This window comes from Callithrix jacchus, chromosome 1 (genome assembly GCF_049354715.1).
Source record: "Callithrix jacchus isolate 240 chromosome 1, calJac240_pri, whole genome shotgun sequence".
Classification (NCBI taxonomy): Eukaryota; Metazoa; Chordata; class Mammalia; order Primates; family Cebidae; genus Callithrix; species Callithrix jacchus.
Window position 1 is genome coordinate 180,916,944 of NC_133502.1, and position 25,763 is coordinate 180,942,706.

General features: G+C 42.7%; 1 protein-coding gene across 24 annotated transcripts in view; it reads right to left on the reverse strand.

Moving 5' to 3' along the window:
* Positions 1 to 24,826, reverse strand: part of SETX (senataxin) — an 88,374-nt gene extending 63,548 nt beyond the window's left edge. For 7 of the 24 annotated variants that reach the window (XR_013519778.1, XR_013519779.1, XR_004730038.3 and 4 more), the window contains exons 1-5: positions 23,011 to 23,132; positions 21,724 to 21,830; positions 13,912 to 14,095; positions 11,568 to 11,778; positions 8,226 to 8,335 (exon numbers count right to left, since the gene is read on the reverse strand). Coding sequence is in view for 19 of the 24 variants with exons in the window: in XM_002743418.6 (XP_002743464.2) it covers positions 8,226 to 8,335; positions 11,568 to 11,778; positions 13,912 to 14,088 (498 nt within the window). In the remaining 5 variants the exon portion in view is untranslated. Of the gene's footprint in view, positions 1 to 8,225; positions 8,336 to 11,567; positions 11,779 to 13,911; positions 14,096 to 21,688; positions 21,831 to 22,729; positions 23,133 to 24,678 lie in introns of those variants that run through there. The other 17 variants (XR_013519792.1, XM_078330371.1, XM_078330337.1 and 14 more) reach the window with 8 other exon arrangements.
* Between the last annotated feature and the right edge of the window lie 937 nt (positions 24,827 to 25,763).

A 25,763-nucleotide genomic window follows, 5' to 3' on the forward strand; every position in this document is an offset into this window, starting at 1 on the left:
TCAAAAAAGAAAAGCTAAATAGAACAGAAAAATATCTAAGTACATCCTTCACAAAATAGAAGTATTATTTTACAAAATACTTTATATTACATATGCACACATATATACAAGGAAAACATTTTTTACTACAAGTTGTAGTCAAAAAGGTGGAAAAACACAGACCCCACAAGTAAAAGCATGAGCTCTAGGCCAATATAAGCTACAAATTATAAACCACTGAAGAAGTTTTGGAATCCACGAGTCCTTACTGATAATAAGTGGTAGAAGGGGGAAAGGCTCTTGATTACTGTACAACCAATGTCAAGTGGTAACTAGTAAACATGGAGAGTGCTGGAGTTAGGAAATTACCATCTTTTTTTTTTTTTTGAGACAGAGTCTTGCTGTGTCACCCAGGCTGGAGTGCAGTGGCATGATCTCAGCTCACTCATCCTCTGTCTCCTAGGTTCAAGCAATTCCCTGCCTCAGCCTCCCAAGTAACTGGGATGACAGGTGCCTGCCACCACACCCAGCTAATTTTTGTATATTTAATAGAGATGGGGTGTTTCACCATGCTGGCCAGGCTGGTCTTGAACTCCTGACTTCAGGTGATCTGCCCGCCTTGGCCTCCCAAAGTGCTGGGATTGACAAGCGTGAGCCACTGCACCCAGTCCTACTTATTTTTTTTGAGAAAGAGTCTTGTTCTGTTGCCCAGGCTGGAGTGCACTGGCATCATCAGGGTTCGAAGCCTCAACGTCCTGGGCTCAAGTGATCCTCCCACCTCAGCCTCCTGAGTAGCTAGGGCTACAAGCGTGCAACTCCACACTCAGCTAATTAAAAAAAATTTTGGGGGGCCGGGTGCAGTGGCTCATGTCTGTAATCCCAGCACTTTGGGAGGCCAAGGCAGGCAGATCACGAGGTCAGGAAATCGAGAGCATCCTGGCCAACATGGTGAAATCCTGTCTCTACTAAAAATAAAAATAAAAAAAATCAGGTGAGCCTGGTGGTGCACACCTGTAGTCCCAGCTACTCGGGAGGCTGAGGCAGGAGAACTGCTTGAACCCAGGAGGCAGAGATTGCAGTGAGCCGAGATCGCGCCACTGCACTACAGCCTGGATGACTGTGAGACTCCGTCTTAAAAAAAAAAAAAACTTTTTTTTGCAGACATGGGTTCTTGCTATGTTGTCCAGGCTGGTCTTGAATTCCAGGCTTCAAGCAATCCCCTCCAGCCCTGGCTTCCTAAAGTCCTGAGATTTCGAGCATGAGCAACCAGACCCAGCCCTTTTCCCAATTTTTAACTAGTATTTTCACTCTCTTTATGATGTCTTTTGATAAACAATAACTTTCATTTTAATATAGTCAAGTTCATCAACTTTCCTTTCATAATCAATGCTTTCTTTTTTATAAAACCCTTCCTCAGGCAAGGCATGGTGGCTCATGCATGTAATCTCAACACTTTAGGAGGATGAGGTGGGGGGGCACTTGAAACAAGAGTTCAAAACTAGCCTGGGCAACATAGCAAAACCCCATCTCCACAAAAAATTGGACAGGCATGGTGGCAGAGGCAGGAGAATGGCTTGTACTACTCAGGAGGTCGAAGCAGGAGAATTGCTTGAATATGGGAGGCAGAGGCTACACTCCCATATGCCACTGCTCTCCAGCCTGGGTGACAGAGCAAGACCCTGTCTCAAAAAATAAAAAATAAATAAAACAAACCTTTCCTCACCTTACAATCTGAATGACACACACCTCTATTTCCTGCTAAGAGTTTGAAAACTGAACCTAACTATGGTTTTTAGGATAGATTTTATCAGTATGATAATGAGGTAGGGATCTAACTTCTTTCCATATAGTACACCTTTCCTATCATCTCCAATTTCCAGTCCCTCTTTACCTCACAGACCTTACAAATTGTCTCCTTAAAATATCAAAGATCCAAATGAGTAGGTCTTTTTTTTTTTTTTGAGATGGAGTCTCCCTCTTGTCGCCCAGGCTGGAGTGCAGTGGTGCAATCTCGCCTCACTGCAGCCTCTGCCTTCCAGGTTCAACTGATTCTCCTGCCTCAGCCTCCCGAGTAGCTAGGATTGTAGGTGCCTGCCACCATGACTAGCTATTTTTTTGTATTTTTAGTAGAGACGGGCTCTCGCCACATTGGCCAGGCTAGTCTTGAACTCCTAACCTCATGATCTGCCCGCCTTGGGCTCCCAAAGTGCTGGGATTACAGGTGTAAGCCACCATGCCTGGCCGAGTAGGCCTCTTTGAGCTTTCTATTTTATTTCACTGGCCAATCTGTCTGTCCATGTATGTCTTAGGACTATACATCCTAATTATTAAAGCTTCACAGTAAGTTGTGCTTATCAATCTCCCTTATCTACTCTTTTTCAGAAATGTTGTGACAATTTTTGGCACCTTCCTCTTTCATACAAAATTTTTCACAGCATCTCAACACACATTGTGCTAAAAACCTTGTTGGAATTTGTTAGAAACGCTCTGAATCACAAGACTGGTTTGGAGGAAATGGGCATCTTTCTGTTATTAAGCTTTCCTATGCTATATAAAGTGTCTCTCTCTTCATTTATTTAGACCCTCTCATCTGTCAATTAAATTTTATAATCTTCCTTTAGAGGTCTTGATATCTTTGTGAGATTTATGGGTAGCCGTTCAATATTTTTAAAATTTACTATAAATGGAAACTTCTTTTTGGCTACTTGTATTTAAAAATGTAACTGAGTTTTAGAAATCCATCTTACATCTAGTCACCTTATTAAACTCCTATTGCTCATAACTTAGGGAGGTTTCCTATGGAAACGATCATAATATCGCAAATAATGGCATTTTATTTTTTCGTTTCAAATCTTTATGCCTCTAATTTAGTCTTCTAATATCTTTACTGGATTGACCAGACCCTCTTTACAAAAGTGACAGTGAGCACTTTCGTCTTACTCCTGATTTTAAAGTAAATGCTTCATTAAAGATTAGTTCATGCTGATGTTTCCTCTAGCTTTTATAGATACTATTCATTAGATTATGAAATTCCATTCTATTCATAATTTGCTAAGGATTTTAAATCATGAATGAGTACTGAATTTTATCAAACAGTTCTTTTTTTGCATCTATTTAGATACTCACAGGTTTTCCCACTTTAATCTGTCTTATGTGTCTTTGAGACAAGGTCTCATTCTGTGGCCTAGCTGGGGTGCAATGGCACCAACACCTCCTGGGCTCAAGGAGGTGTCCTCAGCCACCAGAGTAGCTGGGACCACAGGTGCAAATCACCGTGCCCAACTAATTTTTTTTTTTTTTTTTTACTTTTTGGAGAGACAGGGTATCACCATGTTGCCCAGGTTGCTTTAATCTGTTAAAGTAATAAAATTATACTTTTAATTTTTATTTTTGTGAGACAGTTTCACTCTGTCTGTCCTAGCTGGAGTGCAGTGGCGCAACTCAGCTCACTACAACCTCTACCTCCTAGGTTCAAGCAATACTTGTGCCTTAGCCTCCCAAGTAGCTGGGATTACAGGCATCCACCACCATGCCAGGCTAATTTTTCTATTATTACTAGAGACGGGGTTTCTCCATGTTGGCCAGGCTGGTCTCGAACTCCTGACCTCAAGTGATCCACCTGCCTCCACCTCCCAAAGTGCTGGGATTATAGGCATGAGCTACAGCACCAGCTGAGATTTTCTAATATTTTGTTTAGTATTTTTACATCTATTTTCATGACTGTAATTTACTTTTAACATGTTAGTTTTTTCCTCTTTCAATGTATTTCTTCTAAAAATAATTCATATTTATCTCTGTACTTAACAGGATAAAAACTTTGTATGCTCTCACATCTTTGATGGCCTTACCTGACAATCCTGTCATGGTGAAAACACCTGCTCAAAGTTATTATTGATATACAAGTTGGGTATCCCTTATTAAAAATGCTTGGACCAAAAGTGTTTCAAATTTTGATTTTTGGCAGATTTTGGAACACTTGCTTATTTTATCAGTTAAGCATCCTTAATCGGAAATGCTCCAATGAGTGTTTCCTTCGAGCATAATGTCAGCACTAAACAGCTTTCTGATTTTGGAGCACTTAAGATTTTGAGATTAGGGATGTTCAGTGTGTACACACCTTCTTTGAATTTAGCAATGCATGCATATATTCATTTATTTATTTTGAGATAGGATCTCACTCTTAAGTAGCTAGGAATACAGGCACCCAGCTTTTTTTTTTTTTTTGGGTAGAGACAGGGTCTCACTATGTTGCCCAGGCTGGCCTTGAACTCCTGGACGGAAGTGATCCTTCCTCCTGTGCCTCCCAAAGTGCCAGGATTATAGGCAGAAGCCACAGCACCCAGCCTTTTTTCTTTTAAATAATAAACTTTACCTCAGCATTCAGTCAACTATATGTATCTTGTGCAACAACTGCTGGGTTCTTCTCTTGTATGTTTTAAAACTTCATTCAGTGTGGGTCTTTGAGGGGCAAACCTCCTAAGACCTTCTATCTTAGAATGTTTTGATTATGCCAGCCAGGTGCAGTAGCTCACATCTGTAATTCCAGCCCTTTGGGAGGCTGAGGCAGGCGGATCACGAGGTCAGGAGATTGAAACTATCCTGGCCAACATGGTGAAACCCCATCTCTACTAAAAATACAAAAAAAATTAGCTGGATGTGGTAGTATGCGCCTGTAATCCCAGCTACTCAGGAGGCTAAGGCAGGAGAATTGCTTGAACCTGGAGGTGGAGACTGCAGTGAGCCAGAGCGAGACTGTCTCAAAAAAAAAGAAGAAAACAAAAAAAGGTTTTGATGATGCCCTCATATTTAAATCACTTTGGCTACATATGTAATTTGAAGTTTTAAACTCTCCCTAAGAACTCTATAAAAAACTACTCCACTGTCTTTCTGCATTCAATGTGACTGCTACAAATCTGGTGTCAACCTGATTCTTCTTTGTGTAGTATGATCTTTTCTTTAAAGAACCTTTCGAATTTGTCTTTGATGTTCTTAAATTTTACTATTTTACATAGGTATAGGGCTTTCTTCCCTTCTCTCCTCTTTGATGTTAATCAGCAGTCTTTTATTATTATTTTTTTAATTCCAGAAAATTGATCTCCCTTATATCTCCAGTATTTGTTTTGTTTTGTTTTCTGTGAGATGGAGTTTCGTTCTTGTTGCCCAGGCTGGAGGGCAATGTTATGATCTCGGCTCGCTACAACCTCCGCCTCCTGAGTTCAAGTGATTCTCCCGCCTCAGCTTCCCGAGTAGCTGAGACTACAGGTACACACCACCGTGCATAGCTAATTTTTTGTATTATTAGTAGAGATGTGATTTCACCACGCTGGCCAGGCTGGTCTTGAACTCCTGACCTCAGGTGATCCACCTGCCTCGGCCCCCCAAAGTCCTGGGATTATAGGTGTGAGCCACTGTGCCAGGCTGTATCTCCAATATTTCTTTGTCCTGATTTTTATTTCTCTTTCTGGGACATCTTACATCTTTGTTAGTCGTACTACTTCTACCCCCATTTATCTTTTAGCTTTTCTTTTTATATTTTCCATTTGTATTTTTCTTAGGGATTTGCTCATTCTGGTCTTCTAATTCAGTCACTCGTACTCTTAGCTGTACCCACTATATTATTTATCCCATCTCCTGAAGGCTTTAATTATCTCATTTTTCAACCTTACAACTTGGCTTGGTTCTCACGGTTTCGAGTTCTCATTTCATATTAGTATCTTCCCTTATTTCTTCTAGTACATTTACTATAATAATTTTAAATTATTAGACAAGTATTCTAATATATCTGCTTCTACCAAAATCTTTATGTTTCTCATACGTCTATTATTTTTAGTTTGTGAATTCCTTTTCACTCTGGGGTATTGGCTCCTATGAGGCAGTGCCTATGGAAGGCTAGACTCCAAACTGGCTTATGCCCAATCAATTCAGGGCTGAGTGGTGGATAAAATCCAAGGCAGAAAAACGTAATCACTCACTATCTTGCATTTTAATTTTCTAAGTCAGGTAGTCACCCTTTATTCCCAGCAAGAAAAAGTTAATTAGAAGACACTACTGGGCTATAATTCCCCAGTCCTGGGACTGAGAGGGGATGACACTAAAGCAATTATCCATGGTTAACTGGTCTCCTCCTGCTTGTCTCAGTGCCTCACAAACATCAGGGGTTATACACCGTCCTGATTTCATTCCTACCTCCACCTGGATCGGATCTTTTAGTTGATAAAGATTTGGATGCAGGCATTATTCATCTTAGGCAATGATGAAGGAGAACTGAAAGCAGAACCTTAACAGTTCCTTTTCTCCTTTATTCTCCCAGAGCCCATTTTATTCTCTGGCTGTGGGAAAATGCTCTGTGAGGCAATTCAATAGTGCCTCCTATAGGCACTGCCTAATAGGAGCCAATACCCTGGAGTGAAAAGGAATTCACCAACTAAGGATGTTCTCCTCCCCATCTCCAACATTCACCTTTCAAAACAGCTCTTGTCGGCTGGACATGGTGGCTCACACCTGTAATTCCAGCACTTTGGGAGGCCAAAGCAGCCGGATCACTCAAAGTCAGGAGTTCAAGACCAGCCTGGCCAACATGGTGAACTCCCATCTCTACCAAAAATGCAAAAAATTAGCCAAGCATGGTGGCATGTGCCTGTAGTCCCAGCTACTTGGGAGGCTGAGGCAGGAGAATCTCTTGAACTCAGGAGGCAGAGGTTGCAGTAAGCTGAAACTGCACAACTGCATTCCAGCCTGGGCAGCAGAGTGAGACTCCACCTCAAAAAATTAAAAATTAAAAATAATTTAAAAAAATGTTTTAAATAAACCAGCCCTTGTCAACTCAGTTTCTCCAAATTTTCTCTTTCAAGTTCCTCTAGAGTTAAACTTAGGGAAAGGACCAACAGCACTGGTCCTCATTCTCTGTCAGAGCATGCATTTTCTTCATGTGTTTTTCAGGGATTTGGTTTGCAAGCTCATCCAACAGAGAAAAATTCTGTGTCCCTCCTACCACTACCCGTCCCCTTTCTAAATATAAATTTGGGCTGGTTTCTATCCATCCTTCAGAGTCCTGCTCCAGATCTAGGTCAACTATTGGCAGCTCAGGACACAAAACCTTTGGTCACATAAGGGTGAGGAAAACTCAGCAAGTGCTTGGCCCAGGTCCTGGTTACAAGATCAGACCTGTTTCCTCCATATGTACACAACTTTTAAAAAGCCAGTGAACCTTCATAATACTTTGGCAACCTTCTTTCACAGGCAGAGGAGCACCCCCATCTGCTCACCCCTTGTTTGAAGTACAGAGTCTGGCTTTGGTTCTTTGCCTTGCTCAGCATATACTTCTAATTTCCTGCTGTCTTGCCCAAGCTGAATCCCCAGCTACCTACTGCCACCCAGGCCTACAGGTTTCCACTCATTGATTACTTTGTGTTTCTGTTCCACTGCTGGTCCACAGAAATAGTTTTCCTTTTGAGGAATGTGATGATACCTCTTTTATTTTCTCCTTTCAGATTTTTTCTATCATTGTTATGCGTTTGGCCCAGAAGAAACTGAAATTCACCATCATCTTGACTGGCAATCCCATGACCATGCTTTTTATTTGCTGCTTTTTAAAAACCACCATTTTTGTTGCCTTACATTGGCAGAGCAGCTTTTCCTGGCTACTGGCAGGTGCCTTACATTGGCAGAGCAGCTTTTCCTGGCTACTGGTTCTAGGTGGCATTATGCATGGACACCTGAAGCAAAGACTGTCTTACCACAAAAGATGACCTTAGCCATTTAGGGCTATTTCAGGTTTCAATGCTATCTGTTCTGCTCACTGTTCTGGCTTTTGTTCTTCTTCATTTCCGGCACCAGAATTTCCCAGTTCCCCTCCATACCTCCCTTTGTTTTAACTCTCATCTATCTGAAAATAAATTTTCAAATGTTTAACCAGTATTTCCACATGTTTGGAGTGGGACAAGCAGGTAAGAAAGTCAAGAGAAGAGTTCTTCTTGAGTACAATTCAACGTACTGAAAGAACATCAAGTTATTCCTGTTTGTCTTTTAAGCTCAAGCATCACCTGTCAGTAAGTATTCCCCTACCCTCTCTGCTCAGATCCCCTCTTCTTTACCCCACAGCACCCTCTACTTAACTGTAGTAAATTTTAAAGCAAGAAAAATCTTAGCAAACTTTTTAAACAAAATCCACACCAAAAACCTCTATTACAGCTATTACAGGTACAACAGTACAACATATCCTTCTATTGCCCAGCACTCAAACTCACCATTTCATTGGGATGGACCAAAAACAAATAGATCCCTGGATGTTTGTCAAACACCTGAAAGGAGCAATTGGCTTGTTCCATCCGACAAAGTGCTTCAACACATAACTCATCTAGAAAGAAAAATATAAGTTAAATAAAACATATAACTCTTATCACCTTATCAAGATTCCCTAAATTAGGCTCCTTGGGTTACTCTGTAAATAAATGAAAATTTGCTTTTTTTTTTTTTTTTTCCAAATTGAGCCATAAAAATGCTGATATTGTAAATACAGGAACAATATTTACATATCTGGAAGACTAAATCTGTTGATCATAGGTGTTGTCAGAAATTATTCTAACCTTATTAAAATACATCTCTTTTTTTACACTTAGCATAATTCTCTCCATAGGGAATGTGTAAAAGACCTGTAAGCATATGGTTATAGGTCCAATTCCATGTGTATTTTATGTTTTGATACACCTAGACTTATCTGATATAAAACAAGGAACAAAATCAGCTTTACCCCTAAATGACTAGCTGTCCCACTCCCATTTATTGAACAATCCATTTACTGTTTCAGATCAATCAAGTTTTAGCCGTAAAATTTTAAAAAACATTATTGCTTTTTCAAATTACATTTTCAATATTATAGTTCTTTGACTAGTGACAGGTTGGCTTTGGGGATGGGGAGATATAATGACTAGAGAAGCACGAAGGGAGCTTCTCGGATGTTGATAATGTTTTGAAGCTTGATCTGGATGCTGGCTATACAAATGTGTTTAATTTGCAAAAAAACCAAGCTTATATACTTTTATGGATAGATTATTCTTTAATAAATATTTGAAAATGTCTCAGAATTTTCCAATCTAGTTACTTTGAATTTATTGATTTAGACAAAATTGACTTGCCTAATCATGTCTTTAGATCTTTTCAGTTTACTGAAAATATGGTAAATGAAGAAACATGTTAACAGCACAGGAAAGAAACCAGAAAAATCCATGAAGTGTATTATTCTACAGAGCAAATATACGCCCTCCTCAAAAAGTCAAACTTGTGGCAAAAAAAAGATAAGGGTACATGTTGGTTTCTGTACAAATACAGTTGGTACACGCATGGCTGTGGTTCCAGGGTACCCATGTATAGCAAAATCCACACATAGCTGAGTCCTGTAGTCCCCCCTGAGAAACCAGCATACACAAAAAGTCAACCCTCCATAGAAGCAGGTTTTGCAACCCATGAATACTGTATTTTTTATTCAATTTTGGTTGAAAAAAGATCCATGTATGACTGGATCTGCACAGTTCAAGGGTCAACTGAAGACTATTTTTTGGTTTTTTAGAGACAGGGTCTTGCACTGTTGCCCAGGATGAAGGACAGAGGTACGACCATGACTCATTACGGGCTCAACCTCCTGGGCTCGAGTGCTCCTCCCATCTCAGCCTCCTGAGTACCTAGGAATACAAGCACATGCCACTATGTCCAGCTAATTTTTATTTTTTTGTAGAGATGGGGGAGGGAGGGTGTTGCTATGCTGCCCAGGCTGAGAATACTGTTTCGAATTAAAAGAGCTGTAGGAACTATCAACCAAATGCAATGTGTAGTCCCTGACTAGATTCTAATTTCAACAAATCAGCCAAAAACACATTCGCCACTATTGGGAAAATAGGAAAATGAACCAGATTTTAGTATTATTTTGAGCTGGGCACAGTGGCGCGTGCCTGTAATCCCAGCACTTTAGGAGGCTGAGGTGGGTGAATCGCTTGAGGTCAGGAGCTTGAGACCAGCCTGGCCAACATGGTGAAACCCTGTGTCTACTAAAAATAAAAAAAATTAGCGGGTGTGGTGGTGCGTGCCTGTAATCTCAGCAACTTGGGAGGCTGAGGCAGGAGAATTCTTAAATCCAGGAGGTGGATGTTGCAGTGAGCCAAGATCATGCCACTGCACTCCAGCCTGGGCCACAGTGAGACTTTAAAAAAATATATATTGTTCGATTTGATAGGTTAGGGAAGTGCCTTTACTTTCAAGAGATTCATATTATGAAACGCAAATGTAAACAGCCAAAATCTAGACAGCTATAATAAGCCATGCCATGGTGATGAGTGAAAATTACTACAGATTAGCGTCTCTCAATCAGGGGTGATTTTATACCTCACCATCCCCCAAAAGGGATATCCACTAATGTCTGGACACATTTTTGGTTGTCACAAAGGAGAGAGGGAGCACTACTGCCATTTAGTAGACAGAGGTCAGGGATGCTGCTACACATCCTACAATAGACAGCACAGCCCCACACAGCAAAGGACTATCCAAAATGGCACCAGTGGAAAGCCTGAGAACTCTGCCACAGATATACTACAATAATAAAAATTATTATTTTACTTTTTTGAGACAGAGTATCAATCTGTCACTCAGGCTGGAGTGCAATGGCACAATCTTGGCTTGCTGCAACCTCTGTCTCCCAGGTTCAAGAGATTCTCATGCCTCAGCCTCCTGAGTAGCTGGGATTACAGGTGTCCATCACCATGCCCGGCTAATTTTTGTATTTTTAGTAGAGATGGGTTTCACTATGTTGGCCAGACTGATCTCCAACTCCTGACCTCAGGTAATCTGCCTGCCTCAGTCTCCCAAAGTGCTGGGATTACAGGCGTGAGCCACCCTGCCTGGCAATAATGAAAATGATCAATAATTGAATGAATAGATGAACAGATACATGATAACGCAAATACAGCAAAAAACAACTGTACAATCTATGTGATGGGTATATGGTGTTCACTCTATAGTTTACTTTTTCTGTGTTTAAAAACTTTCACAATAAAATGTTGGGAGCCAGGAATGGTGGCTCGTGCTTGGAATCCCAACAATTTGGGAAGCTGAGGTGGGAGGACTGCTTGAGCCCAGGAGTTCGACACCAGCCTGGGCAGTGCAGCATAGTGAAACCTCATCTACAAAAAATACAATATAAAATTAGCTGGGCGCAATGGCACACACCTTAGTCCCAGCTACCCAGAAGGCTCAGGCAACAGTATTACCTGAGCCCAAGAGGTAGAGGCTGCAACAAGCCATGACTGTACCACTGCACTCCAGCCAAGGTGACAGAGCAAGATCCTGTCTCTAAAAAAACACAAAAACAATCTTCAGTTGTCCCCTGAACAAGGTAAGTTTGAACTATGCCCCTAAAAATAGGTATTTTGTGTTTGAACTAAAAAAAACAAAAATGTTGAGGAAAAAAGAAGTCCTAATTATATATCCTAAATATATGTTTGGCAAACAAATTTGTAATACAGATAAGCCTAAATTCTTATAATATTAAAATATTATAATAATATAACTGATATAACTTGAGGAACCACCAAGATACTCACTAACACGTTCATGTAGAAGCAAGTAAGGATATTTCAGTATTTCAAGAAGAGGAACTCGAAGCTTATTTTCAAAGTCTTGTCCAGTAATGTCAAACAGTGGCATCTCCCCATTGTTGTCTACTATATATAATTCATCATCATCTCCAATTTCTGCCTTCATGGATTTTTCAAAGTGATTTATGAGACGTAAGGTTTCTAACTCCCATAAAACCTAGAGGAAAATAAAATGGGCAGTGTGCGTTATGTCTTATTATCAACAAAATACACTGAATGTGATGACCTAGAAAGCCTTTTTCTAAGTACAATTCTGAAATGTAAAGTATTAGAGATTATATTTTAGATTTAAAGAAACCTACTTAAAATGTGGCCGCTTTTATGAAAAAGGAGTACACACAGTATGAAATGTTGGCCAGGCACAGTGGCTCACACCTTTACGGGTAATCCTAGCATTTTGGGACGCTGAGGTAGGACTGTTTTAGGTGAGGAGTTCGAGACCAGCTTGGGCAGTAAAGCAAGACCTTGACATCACCAAAAAAAAAAATATGAGCTAGGCATGTTGCGTGCCTATAGTCCTAGCTACTCTGAAGGCTGAGGCAGGAGAGTCACTTGAGCCCAAGAATCTGAGGCTATAGTAAGCTATGACTGTGCTACTGTACTCCAGCCTGGATGACATAGTGACACTGTCCCTAAGAGAAAAAAGGAAACAAAAAAATAGTATTTGAGATGTTTAAACACTTCTCTTGTAGAATTTTTCTATACATATCCCAACATCACTATCAACTATACTTTAAAAAAAAAAAGAGAAGCTGGAGCTTCTCTCTCAAAAGCAAAACTGAGGCCCTTCTATGTCTTCCCTTCTACATTCCAGCCATAGCTAAGTACCTTAGCCCAGCATATAGTACAAATATGCTGGACAGCTTCATTATTAGAAAACTTTATAAAATGCAAGTTTCTCAACACAAATCCATCACTAATCATCCTCTCCTCTATATACTGTATATATCTCTATGGCCTACATTCTGTTTTTCATCAAATAAACCAAATATTCAAAACCACATATTTAGAATTATATCTTTCACTTTGGTTATTATGACTGGAAAATATACTTCCCCTTAGAGGTTTATGCCATTTGCCCATTAAAAAAAGAATTTGGGCCGAGCGCAGTGGCTCACGCCTATAATCCCAGCACTTTGGGAGGCCAAGGCGGGTAGATCACGAGGTCAAGAGATCGAGACCATCCTGGTCAACAAGGTGAAACCCCGTTCTCTACTAAAAAAATACAAAAATTAGCTGGGCATGGTGGTGCGTGCCTGTAGTCCCAGCTACTCAGGAGGCTGAGGCAGAAGAATTGCTTGAACCCAGAAGGTGGAGGTTGCAGTGAGCCGAGATCGTGCCATTGCACTCCAGTCTGGGTAACAACAACGAAACTCCATCTCAAAAAAAAAAAAAAAAAAAAAAAAAAAAGAATTTATTATTTCCAATTAAAAAAAAACCTGAGTAGTGGCCAGGTTGGGGGTGGTGGGGAAACAAAAACCCCAAGCCATTCAGATACATGCATGTATTATAGCACTTACCAAAAATTAAGAAACAAATCCCCTCCCAATGACTCTGTTTCATAAAATTATTTTATACCAAAGTGACTAAAAGTGACAGATCATAAAATTCTGTTCCAGGTTTCAATTCCACCAGTGCTAAACATTTACTCAGTACCTACTATATACCAGACAATGAGTTAGCCTTCAAAGTTGGCCAGGCACAGTGGCTCATGCCTATAATTCCAACACTGGGGGGCCAAGGTGCAATGATCACTTGAACTCAGGAGTTCAGGACCAGCCTGGGCAAAACAGAAGACCGTGTCTTTACAAAAAAAAATTTTTTTAGTTAGCTGAGAATACTGGCACATGCCCATGGTCCCAGCTACTCAGGAGGATGAGGTGGGAGGATGGCTTGAGTCCAGAAGGTTGAGACTGCAGTGAACCGTGATCACACCACTGCACTTCCAGCCTGGGAAACAGAGCAAAGACCTTGTCTCCAAAACATAGCAAAACAAGCTATGAAAACCCATGTGGCCCATGGAAAATCATGAGACAGCACTTCCGCTTTCAGGAATTTGTCCTAAGAATATACTCAAACGTGTAAAATGATATAAGTATAATCACACCACTGTACTCCAGCCTGAGCGACAGAGCAAGACGCCATCTCTAACAACAACAAATAAAAACAAAAAAACCCCACAAAGTTGAAATTATATCATCATTTTTCTGAATACTTCCCAACAGTGTCCAAACTTCTTCTGTTCTAGCTATCAAGCTCTGAAAAATATTGTCCATCTAATATAAATTACCTCATGCAAGTATGGCACTTCATCTCTTGCTTTGTGGTATTCAGCCACACACTCTAAGCAGTAGCAGAGGTCTTCATTGGCTGTCTGAAATTCACTGGATCGAGTGTTGGACGCATAGTGCTTTAGGAAGTCAGTGGTGGAACCACCACCTGGTGTACACCAACAACATGTGCTCATTGTGTACCTACAGCCAGAAAAAAAAACATCAAGAAAAAAACCAACTTCAGGTCTACTGTGTGTCAGGAATAGACACACTACAACTTGTCAACCTGGTCTTCAATTTAAAATGTGCCGCTACAGCCCAAATGTTCTGCTGGCTGGCTTATCAATTACTGAACTGGCTAAACTCATAAAATTCTTCTACTTTTGACATATGAAAAATACAGAGGGCTGGGCCCAGTGGCTCACGTCTATAATCCCAGCACTTTGGGAGGTCGAGGCAGGTGGATCACGAGGTCAGGAGCTTGGGACCAGCTTGGCCAACATGGTGAAACCCCATTTCTACTAAAAATACAAAAATTAGCTAGGCATGGTGGCAGGCACCTGTAATCCCAGCTACTCAGGAAGCTGAGGCAGGAGAATTGCTTGAACTCAGGAGGCAGAGGTTGCAGTGAGCCAAGCCACGCCACTGCACTCCAGCCTGGGTGACAGAGTGAAACTCTGTCTCAAAAAAGAAAAAGAAAAACACAGAGAAGTCAAAGCATTGTATTAGGAATAAGTATCATCTGGCAGTATAAAGTTGTGCTACAGAGAAGGCTCAAAACTACATAGTACTGATAGAAAATATACAAACTCAGACTTATCAATATTTTCAAAGTATAGATTTTGGAGTGTTCCAGTAATATACTGGAGGCAAACTCAAAAGCTCAGGAAAACTTTCACATTCCCAATAGCCACATTCCAGAAATCTCTGGAAACAAAAATCCATAAATATTAACTTGTGCCAATAACAAAAACTCATACAGATGTGAAATCAAATGGACAGCTGTCTACTGAGGGCTTCTAAAAATTAGGCCCTACAGAAGGTTGACTTTGGAGATCAAGTAATGCAGCCTGCCCTCCTGTTATAGGTTAACTTCGTTACTTTCTTGTTCCCAGCTCCAACTAGATGTCACATGCAATAAAAGATCTCTTGACTGGGATAAGAGACCCATTAACAAAGAGATAAAAGACCCCTGGACTACTACATCCTTAAGGTGAAAGGTTAAATAGACCCTTCCCAAAAGGAACACTGCCTATAACCCATTAAATTGCTGTAACTAGAAACTAGCCTTGTGTAGAAAACATTAAAATCCTGTTAAGCTTCCTCAGACCTTGCCTATATAAATGACCCTGAAAACCTTTCCACTTCAGAGTATTTACTGACCCTATCTTCTGGAGTCTAGATCATCCCAGCTGGCCATCCTCAAACTTTATGTTCAAATAAAAAATATTTAATCATATTGCCTGAATCTCATTACTCAGGTGACACAGAGAGAGGGGTTTTCTCTTGTTTTGAAAGCATGGGCACATGAACTTGCATATATGCATGAACTGCTGCCCATAACTCACTGCTCCTCAATGCACTATAACTCTGACAGTTACAAATGCTAACAACCTATTGCACTACTAAGATTAATACTTTTTAGATTAATAGTTTTTTTACCTTCTTCAACTTTTTGTTTTTATGACAACATCAGAGCCTCTACAAATTCAAAAGTGAAAGGGTTAAAATGAAATAACCTTCCAAATCCTAGCAATTTCAGAGAGCAAAGTAACAAGACAGTAGCAGGAAGAAAATCCCAAGAACTGAATTTGTCAAAAATTTGAATGAAGATATACAAGGCAAGTATAGCCAGGTGTGGTGCCTGTAATCCCAGTACTTTGGGAAGCCGAGGTAGGCAGATCACCTGAGGTCAGGAGTTCGAGACCAGCTTGACCAACACGGCAAAACCCTGTCTCTACCAAAAATACAAAAAATAAGCCAGATGCAGTGGTGCACATCCATAGACCGAGGTCAGTCCAGGCTGCGGCAGGAGAATCGCTTGAGCCCGGGATGCAGAGGTTGCAGGGAGGTGGTATCGCACCACTGCACTCCAGTCTGGGTGACAGAGTGAGGCAGTTTCAAAAACAAGAAAAGTTACATAAGGCAGCTTTATCTTATGTATAAGAAATAGAGACAGCATGAAACTGAGAAGATCAGCAAACAGGGTATAAGCCAGAATCCCAAAAGGTCTCCAATTCTAATGAGGTATAATAAAAATAAGCTAAGACCCTGTATTTTTATCTCTATAACTAAATGCATATGAAAGCTAACAGAAAGCTCAGTTAGTAAACAGTGTATTGGCTAAATAAAAAGCAAATGTCTGCACTGATAATATAATCAATCAGCTGGGTCAGGAAAAATGCAAGTAGACCTGGAGGAACCTGTAATACCAGAAAGTCAAACTGTAATAGTTTCCGTGGCTAAAGCTAAAACATGTGAACAAAATAAATAATATGGGATTATTACCCAAGGTATAAAATATACATGAAGCCATACTGACATAAATAAATTACTGAACAAACAAGCGAAACAAATCTTCCTGATAAAAGCATTCCAGGCTGGGCGTGGAGGCTCATGCCTGTAATCCCAGCACTCTGGGAGGGCAAGGCGGGCAGATCACGAGGTCAGAAGGTCGAGACCAGCCTGGCCAACATAGTGAAACCCTGTCTCTACTAAAAATACAAAAAATTAGCTGAGTGTGGTGGTGTGCACCTGTAATCCCAGCTACTTGGGAGGCTGAGGCAGGAGAATCGCGTGAACACAGGAGGCAGAGGTTACGAAGAGCTGAGATTGTGCCATTGCACTCCAGCCTGAGCAACAGAGCAAGACTGTCTTAAAAAAAAAAAAAAAGAGTCCTGCTCTTTTTAGGTATAAAGCTCAGATGTACATATAGTATATAAAGAGATACACAATACATTGGTGGTACTAAAATTCACAGGAGGGACAATTTTTTAAAATGTTTAAAAAGTCTCCATTCAAGGAGAAAGAAGGTTAGAAGAAGGTTAAGAAACCTAAGTAGGCTTGGGCACAGTGGCTCATGCCTGTAATCCCAGCACTTTGGGAGGCTGAGGTGGGCAGATAGCTTTAGATCAGCAGTTCAAGAGCAGCCTGACCAACATGGCAAAACTCCATCTCTACTAAAAAAAAATACAAAAATTAGCTGGGCGGCCAGGCGCAGTGGCTCAAGCCTGTAATCCCAGCACTTTGGGAGACCGAGGCGGGTGGATCACGAGGTCGGCAGATCGAGACCATCCTGGTCAAAATGGTGAAACCCCGTCTCTACTAAAGATACAAAAAATTAGCTGGGCACGGTGGCGTATGCCTGTAATCCCAGCTACTCAGGAGGCTGAGGCAGGAGAATTGCCTGAACCCAGGAGGCGGAGGTTGCGGTGAGCCGAGATCGCGCCATTGCACTCCAGCCTGGGTAACAAGAGCGAAACTCTGTTTCAAACTCCGTCTCAAAAAAAAAAAAAAAAAAAAAACTTAAGTTTCTTCTTATACTCACAAATAATTATTCAGAAATGCATAAGCATATCAAATGTTAGTCATATGAATTGATTTTTTAAATTTATTTAATATTACTTTTCTATTTAAAAAAAAATTTTTTTTCTTAAAAAATAGAGACAGGGTTTCACCATGTTGGTCAGGCTGAACTCCCGATCTCAGGTGATCCACCCACCTCTGCCTCCCCAAAGTGCTGGGATTTACAGGCATGAGCCATGGCACCTGGCCAATATTACTTTTACTTTTGCTTTTGAAGAGGTATACTTTCTTCATGGTTCTAAAAAGAATTTAGGGTAACTTTCAACATTAAACTACATAAACAAAAGGACATTTAAAAATGAGATTTCAAAAAAAAAGAGAAAACTTATTTAGAAGGAATTTAATTTCATTAAGTTCTACATTAGGAGCCTCCTGAAAGCAGAGGAACAGGATAATATGAGTTATTCAGTTCTCATCGAAGGGAGTTTTTTTTTTAAAAAAAAAAAAGAGAGTATGTAGTTATAGCTGCAGAGTCCTGCCCTTTCCTGACACTAACTCCAATTCAATTATGTATTATTAATGCCTACCTAGTACAAGGGCACTGCAGACTAGGAAATGCCAAGTAACAAGGGATAAGGTCTTCAATATATTTCTGCAGAATTTAAAATTATTTTCTTCAAAAGAAGAATTACTTATACCTAAAAGGCCCACATCACACTACTAGGAAATTAAGTTTGCAGAAGTTATTTTTTCCATTGACCTAGTTCAATAAGGAAAGCGAACTTAGAAGACACAGAAAGTGAAACTTCATAGATTTCTCAAACACAACTTAGAAGACATAAGAACAAAGTGAAACTTCATAGATTTCTCAAACACCGGTTTAAGGATGATTTCAGCAGCTGACAGACTGCAGTTTTTTTCAATTTAAGTCCCACTTAAGTGGGACTACCACGCAAATAAAACGTTGCATATTTTCTTCCCACTTAGCTTACTTGAAGATCTAAATGTCATGTACTTTAATTACTAACAAAGGAGACAACAAAAGAAACCTTCTACTAAGAAAATCACAGAATTTGCTTTTTATTTCACTCAGAGAGCTAGCTTATTTCCACATCCCAAAGAGCAAGGCTAAATTTTCTCAAAGTATATGGGAGTTACTGCCAAATAGGTGTCATAGACCCTAGAAGATACAGAAAATACTGCTGCGGAGCACATCAACAACAGAACATTATGCTCCGTGGTTCTTCTTCAAAAGGCCACATGTGTGTGGTTTACTCTCCAAATTTAAAATCATCATTGCCCTAATGGCTAAGTCCAGGAAATCCCAATAGGGAATATTTTGTCTTTTAGGGGGAAAATTATTGCTTCTAAATGACTGTGAATCCTGTTAAGCTTCTGTACAACTCAGTTCTTCTTGAGGTCTATGTTGTCAGTTTCATCAGCCTGTAACCACTTGGAATCATTACTGAACAAGAAATGGGTGTGTCCAGACAATACTCAAGTTGCAAAATCAAAATAAACTCAAACAAAAGCAACTCTAAGAGCACTGACCAAAAAGAGAGCTAATTTGTCAAAACCAAAAATATAGGATGCTTCACTGTAGGTATAACTGTAATTTTCTAGACTTATCCTTAGGCTATCATTTCTCAATATTAGCTAGCCAGAAACTTCAGATAACAATCTCTTTCTTCTGGCAGGGTGCAGTGGCTCACACCTATAATCCCAGCACTTTGGGAAGTCGAGCCTGGTGGATCATCTGAGGTCAGGAGTTCAAGAGCAGCCTAGCCAACATGGTGAAACCCCATCTCTACTAAAAATACAAAAATGATTTGGGCGTGATGGTGGGTGCCTGTAATCCCAGCTTTCGGGAGGCTGAGGCAGGAGAATCGCTTGAACCCGGGAGGTGGAGGTTGCAGTGAGCCAAGATCGTGCCACTGCACTCCAGCATGGGAGACAGAGTGAAACTCCTTCTGTAAATAAATAAACCTAAAAAAAAAAACTCCTTCTATATTTCTCAGCTAAACATCTGGAAGTTTAGATTCACTAGCTCCCACTTCTTCAGCTCCTTTGCACTCTGACTTCTATCCTTACACTCTAGAGAACGTTAAGTCCCTAATAATCTCTACATTACCAATCCAACAGGTTCTCAACTTGACTCTGCTGAAGCATATGAAAATGCTGCCCATGCTTTCTTTAGCTACACCATTTTTTGACACTTCTTCTACTCAGTCTCCTTCATAATTACAACCCTGCCTTTGTTACTCATATAAATACTAAAGTTTTCAAAGGCTTGTCCTGAGAATTCTAACCACTCAGTACTCCCTTTCTGGGTGACCTACTTCAAACCACTGCTGCAACTACTGCCTATATTGAAGCTGCCCAAAGACTGAGAATGTATTGTAAAACTTAATGCGGCTGGGCGTGGTGGCTCATGCCTGTAATCCCAGCACTTTGGGAGGCCGAGGCAGGTGGATCACAAGGTCAAGAGATGGAGACCATCCTGGTCAACAAGGTGAAACACTGTCTCTACTAAAAATACAAAAATTAGCTGGGCATGGTGGCGCACGCCTGTAGTCCCAGCTACTCGGGAGGTTGAGGCAGGAGAATTGCTTGAACCCAGGAGGCGGAAGTTGTGGTGAGCCAAGATTGAGCCATTGCACTCCAGCCTGGGTAACAAGAGCGAAACTTTGTCTCAAAAAAAAAAAAAAAAACCTTAATGCAAGCAGGGTGCAGTGCCTTACACCTGTAATCTCAGCATTTTGCAAGACCAAGGCGGGAGGATCATGAGGTCAACAGATCAAGACCATCCTGGCCAACATGGTGAAACCCCGTCTCTGCTAAAAATACAAAAATTAGTTGGGTATGGTGGTGCACTCCTGTACTCCCAACTACTTGGGAGGCTTGAACCCAGGAGTCGGGAGGTTGCAGTGAGCTGAGATGGAGCCACTGCACTCCAGCCTTGCTGACAATGAGACTCTGTCTTAAAAAAAAAAACAAAAATACAAACTTAACGCAATGATGCACATGTTCCACCTACTCAATAAATGACAGCATAGCCTAGAATTCCAGACAGATATATTCAACATCCAACTGCTTACAGAGTATCTCTGCTCACATCTGACAGGTACCTCGAAGTAAACATGACCAGAACCCAACAAAGTCCTTCCCTTAGTCTGTTATCTGTTCTATATTCCCTTGCTGATGGCATTACTGTCCATGCAATTTTCAAACCAGTAACTTAGGAATTATCCTACACACTCCTTCTACCTCAGCCACAGTCTCTGAGCTCTAGAGCCTACCCCTTAATTACATCTCTACTTTCATCTCAGTGCAACAACCACTGCCTTAATTCAATACATTTTCATTATTTGCCTGGATTACTGAAGAAGCCTGAATGATCTCTCTGCCTCTTGGTTGACTGCCACCAATTCTTCCTCCAAAATGCTGTCAAGAGCCCAAAGCCCAAACTGGACTTTGAAAGCACAAGTAACTTCTCCAGTGTTTGGATAAAATTCAAATTGCAGGCCGGAGGCGGTGGCTCAAGCCTGTAATCCCAGCACTTTGGGAGGCCGAGGCAGGTGGATCACGAGGTCAAGAGATTGAGACCATCCTGGTCAACATAGTGAAACCCTGTCTCTACTAAAAATACAAAAAATTAGCTGGGCATGGTGGCGCGTGCCTGTAATCCCAGCTACTCAGGAGGCTGAGGCAGGAGAATTGCCTGAACCCAGGAGGCAGAGGTTGCGGTGAGCTGAGATCATGCCATTGCACTCCAGTCTGGGTAACAAGAGCGAAACACCATCTCAATTAAAAAAAAAAAAATTCAAACTGCTGAGCTCAACATACACAAGGCCCTCAATGATCCATCTTCCACATCATTTCTTTCCTTCCACACTTACCTCCCTTCACTTGCTCTTCCTAAAACCATTCATGGTGACTGGTCTTCCCTGCCTTTATGGAAGCTCATCCATCAGCCTTGAAAACCCACCCTCACACCTCTGCCTGGTTCTTAACTGTGAATGCACATCAGACTTCCCTCAGGACTTAAAAAAGCAGAAAAGATCCTATAGATAAAATTGTTTCCCTTTTAAAGAACTCCACCAAGATTCCAAGAGAAAGCTGGATTTGAGAACAACCAGTGTGCAAGCCCTCCCTGAGTGTCACCACATCTGGAGGGGCCTGTCCACCCGTCCTCTCTTCCAGTCTGTCTCTGATGACCTTCTTCTCTATTTTTCAAGACTCTGCACATGTTTCCATCATTGCACTTACCTTGGTGGTCTGAACTCCTGTTAAAAAAAAATTACCTGGGCAAATGGCCTACAGAAAAGTGATCGTCTCAGCTGGGCTTAGTTGTGAACAAACACGGATATGCATTCATAGATACCCAGACTCCGGCCCCAAAAGAACATTTCTGTAATTAAAAAAACAAGAAAAATTGGTAAGTGGCTTTTATACTCTTATCTGAGGCTGACATGAATCCTACAACCAATACTGCCAGCTGATGAAGAAAATCTGACAGGTTAGAGAACTTGTCTGTGGACTTTCGGGCAACAAATGAACAGCAGAACTGCAATTCTGACTCCCAGTTCCACCGGGGGCTGTCCCGACTCACAGGGATAGCTAGGCACTGAGCTAAAATTCCCTCCAAGGTACCCAGCGCAAGTAACATCAGTCCTAGGATACTCAGCCTGTATCACTTATCAAATACCAAACTCGGCCTTCTCCTTGTGGGGCTCTTTTCCCTCCAGGCAGTCAACCCCGTTTCACTAGGGTCGTGCAAATTTTGAGGGCACATCTATGTACCCCGCAACCTGGGGAGGACGGACAAAGCCCTGTTGCCAGCAGCAAACGCTCCAGCCCCACCAGGTGGAAGAAACAGACTCTTCCAAACCGGAGGGACCGGCCGAGCGCGGCAGCTCGGATCATCGCTGGAGTAACTGAGCCCACCCTGGGCAACGACCCCAGCCCTGTCTGGACAACACATTTTTTTTTTTTTTTTAACTTAGCCGGGAGTGGTGGCACCGGCCTGTGGTCCCAAGCTACTCGGGAGGGGGCGGGGGATGAGGCGGGAGGATCTCGTGAGCCCAGGAGGTCGAGGTTGCAGTGAGCCGTGATTGGGCCATTGCACTTCAGTCTGGGTGACAAGAGAAAGACCCTGTCTCCAAAAAAAAAAAAAAGAAAAAGAAAAAAAACCCAACAATCCAAAGGGAGGGGCGCCGGGCGGCAGGTAGGCGAGGGAGTGGAGGGGTCCGACACTTCCCACCCCGAGACATCCCGCTCTTCCCCAAGGAAACTACGCAGTGTCCACACCAAAAAACAGCTCACGCGAGACTGCAGTGTAGACAATGGAAGAACAGGGAGTATCAGCGACCGGGTCCAGCGCGCAGGAAGGCAACAGGGCCGCCACCAGCCGTCTACGGGTGTTCCCGCCCCCGCACTGAGGGAAGCGGCCGAGGCAGCGCCGACTCCCACCTATCCGTCCACCGGGCCCCAAGCCCTGCGATGGTTCCCCGATGCGACCCTGTGCGCACAAGCCGCGCGCCTGCCCTCACGCCCGCCCGACCTGCGGGCCCTCACGACGCTCCCCTCACCGCGCTCTGCCTGGCGTCAGCCGGTGGCCCACCTCCATGCCTGTGCCCCGCTCTCGACCACTGGCGAAAGTGTAGGCCCGCGGCCACAGCCACCAACCCGCTTTCGCCGCAAGGTAGGCCCCGCCCCCCGCGCCCGGCGTCCGCTGTCCGCCGTCCGCAAGCCCCGCCCGGCCGCCGCTTTCAGGTTTTGGTGCTTCAGGGGGCGGGGCGCGGGAAGAGCGGAGCGGTGCACCGCCCACGCCGGGAGCTGGCGTCACGTCCGGGCAGCTGGGGCCCGACCAATCCCCAGTGCCCGTCAGCTGGGAAGGGGCGAGTTTGCCGCGGAGCCTTGACCTCGGCCCCGCCCCGGGCTTCCTGCGGGCGGGGCAGCTCCGGGAAGAGCCTCGCTGGGGGTGGGGTCTGCCGCTGCCCGCTGGCCATTTCCGTTCCGTCTTTTTTCTTCTTTTTTCAAAGCCTCAGGTACTTCACCAGATGTACAACGATGATGAAGTAAATCTTTCTCTTTAGATTCCCTTTAAAGACCTAAGATGTCATGTAAATTATGGAAACGCGTAGTTTCGGAGGAATATATCTTTACATATGACAGAAAGGGAGACGACAGGTCTTGCGAAGAAGGCGCGATGCGCAATACAGCAGAGTAAATCTCGCGACGGTTCCCGCCTCTAATCCCAGCGCTTTGGGAGGCCCAGGCGGGAGGCTCGCTTGAACCCTGGGAAACATAGCGAGACACAGTTGTCTACCAAAAAAAAATTAGCCACCTGCGAGCCTAGCTTCTTGGGAGGCTGAGGCAGGAGGATCCACTGAGCCCTGGAGGTCGAGGCAGCAGTGAGCCGTGACTGTGCCTCTGCACTCCAGGCTGGGGAACAACGTAAGACCTTGTCTCAGAAAAGTCTATAAATTTTTTAAATCGTAAAATCCACTGGAAAGCCTACCCCCCCCCCTTTTTTTTTTGGAGACGGAGTTTCGCTCTTGTTACCCAGCCTGGAGTGCAATGGCGCGATCTCGGCTCACCGCAACCTCCGCCTCCTGGGTTCAGGCAATTCTCCTGCCTCAGCCTCCTGAGTAGCTGGGATTACAGGCATGCGCCACCATGCCCAGCTAATTTTTTTGTATTTTTAGTAGAGACCGGGTTTCACCATGTTGACCAGGATGGTCTCGATCTCTTGACCTCGTGATCCACCCACCTCGGCCTCCCAAAGTGCTGGGATTACAGGCGTGAGCCACCGCGCCCGCCCCACCCCCCAACTTATATATATATATTTATATATATATATATATATATATTTTTTTTTTTTTTTTTGAGATGGAGTCTTGCTCAGTCGCCCAGGCTGGAGTGCAGTGGCACGATCTCGGCTCACTGCAATCTCCGCCTCCCGGGTTCAAGCAATTCTCCTGCCTCAGCCTCCTGAGTAGCCGGGATTACAGGCGCGCGCCACCACGCGCGGCTAATTTTTGTTACTTTTAGTAGAGACGGGGTTTCACCATGTTGGCCAGGCTGTTTGGGAACTCCTGACCTCAAGTGATCCGCCGCCTGGGACTCCCAAAGTATTGGGATTACAGACGACCACGCTCAGCCCCTACCCGCTTTTTTAACCCCTACTGCTGACCCAGATGAGCCAGCGTCACCATCTTACAGTTAATAAAGAAGACAGGGAAATAAAACATTACCAGTAGTGACTCAGAAGATAAAGAAAGGAGGCCGAGATGGGCCCTATTGGGAAAAGAGGGTCAGACACAGTCTTACCGAGGAGAACCCTGGCTCGAGGATGAGGTGCAAACCGGAGAACTCTTTCCGAAGCGGCCCAGGCGAAGGAATATTCTAGGAAGGGGGCGTGGCTTGTTGGAAGGGCGTGGTGACCGTTATGCAAATTTAACGGTCCAGGAAGCAGAGCGTGTTTACCGTTATTTTCATTTTTTCCAGTTCTTCTCTAGCCCGTCAAATATTTTGAACATACTTGAATTGTTTTACCATGTAACACTAATATACCAACACAGTCTTTGTACCAACACAGTCATAAAATATAATTACCATTTTTTTAATAATGGAGAAAAGTGCCATGAAGGTAAAATGTGCCCAGAGCCCACAGAAGTCATAATTTCCTCCTGTTTCTGAAGCCCTCTGTGGCCTTGTCATCTTCCCGCATTTGTTTTTGTCTGTAAACAATATATTAATAAACTACATGGTTTTTAACTCTGTGTATGGGATTATCGAGGATGCATTTTGCTGCAAATTGTTTTTTACATTCAACATTATGTCCCGAGACTCCTTAATCCAAGATGCATTCAGGGATTGTTGAGCCCAAAACTTACATGAGGTGTAGAATGTTAAACAGAAGCACTGCAATATAATTTGTAAATACAAAATTAGAAATGAAAATTAATACTTATTTGGAATGAATAAATAAGTACAAACTACAAACTTTTTTTTTTTTTTTGAGACGGCGTTTCCCTCTTGTTACCCAGGCTGGAGTGCAATGGCACGATCTCAGCTCACCGCAACCTCCGCCTCCTGGGTTCAAGCAATTCTCCTGCCTCAGCCTCCTGAGTAGCTGGGACTATAGGCGCACACCACCATGCCCAGCTAATTTTTGTATTTTTAGTAGAGACGGGGCTTCACCATGTCGACCAGGATGGTCTCCATCTCTTGACCTCGTGATCCACCCACCTAGGCCTCCCAAAGTGCTGGAATTATAGGCGTGAGCCACCGCACCCGGCCACAAATTACAAATTTCTAAAGCTGATGAAGCCATAAA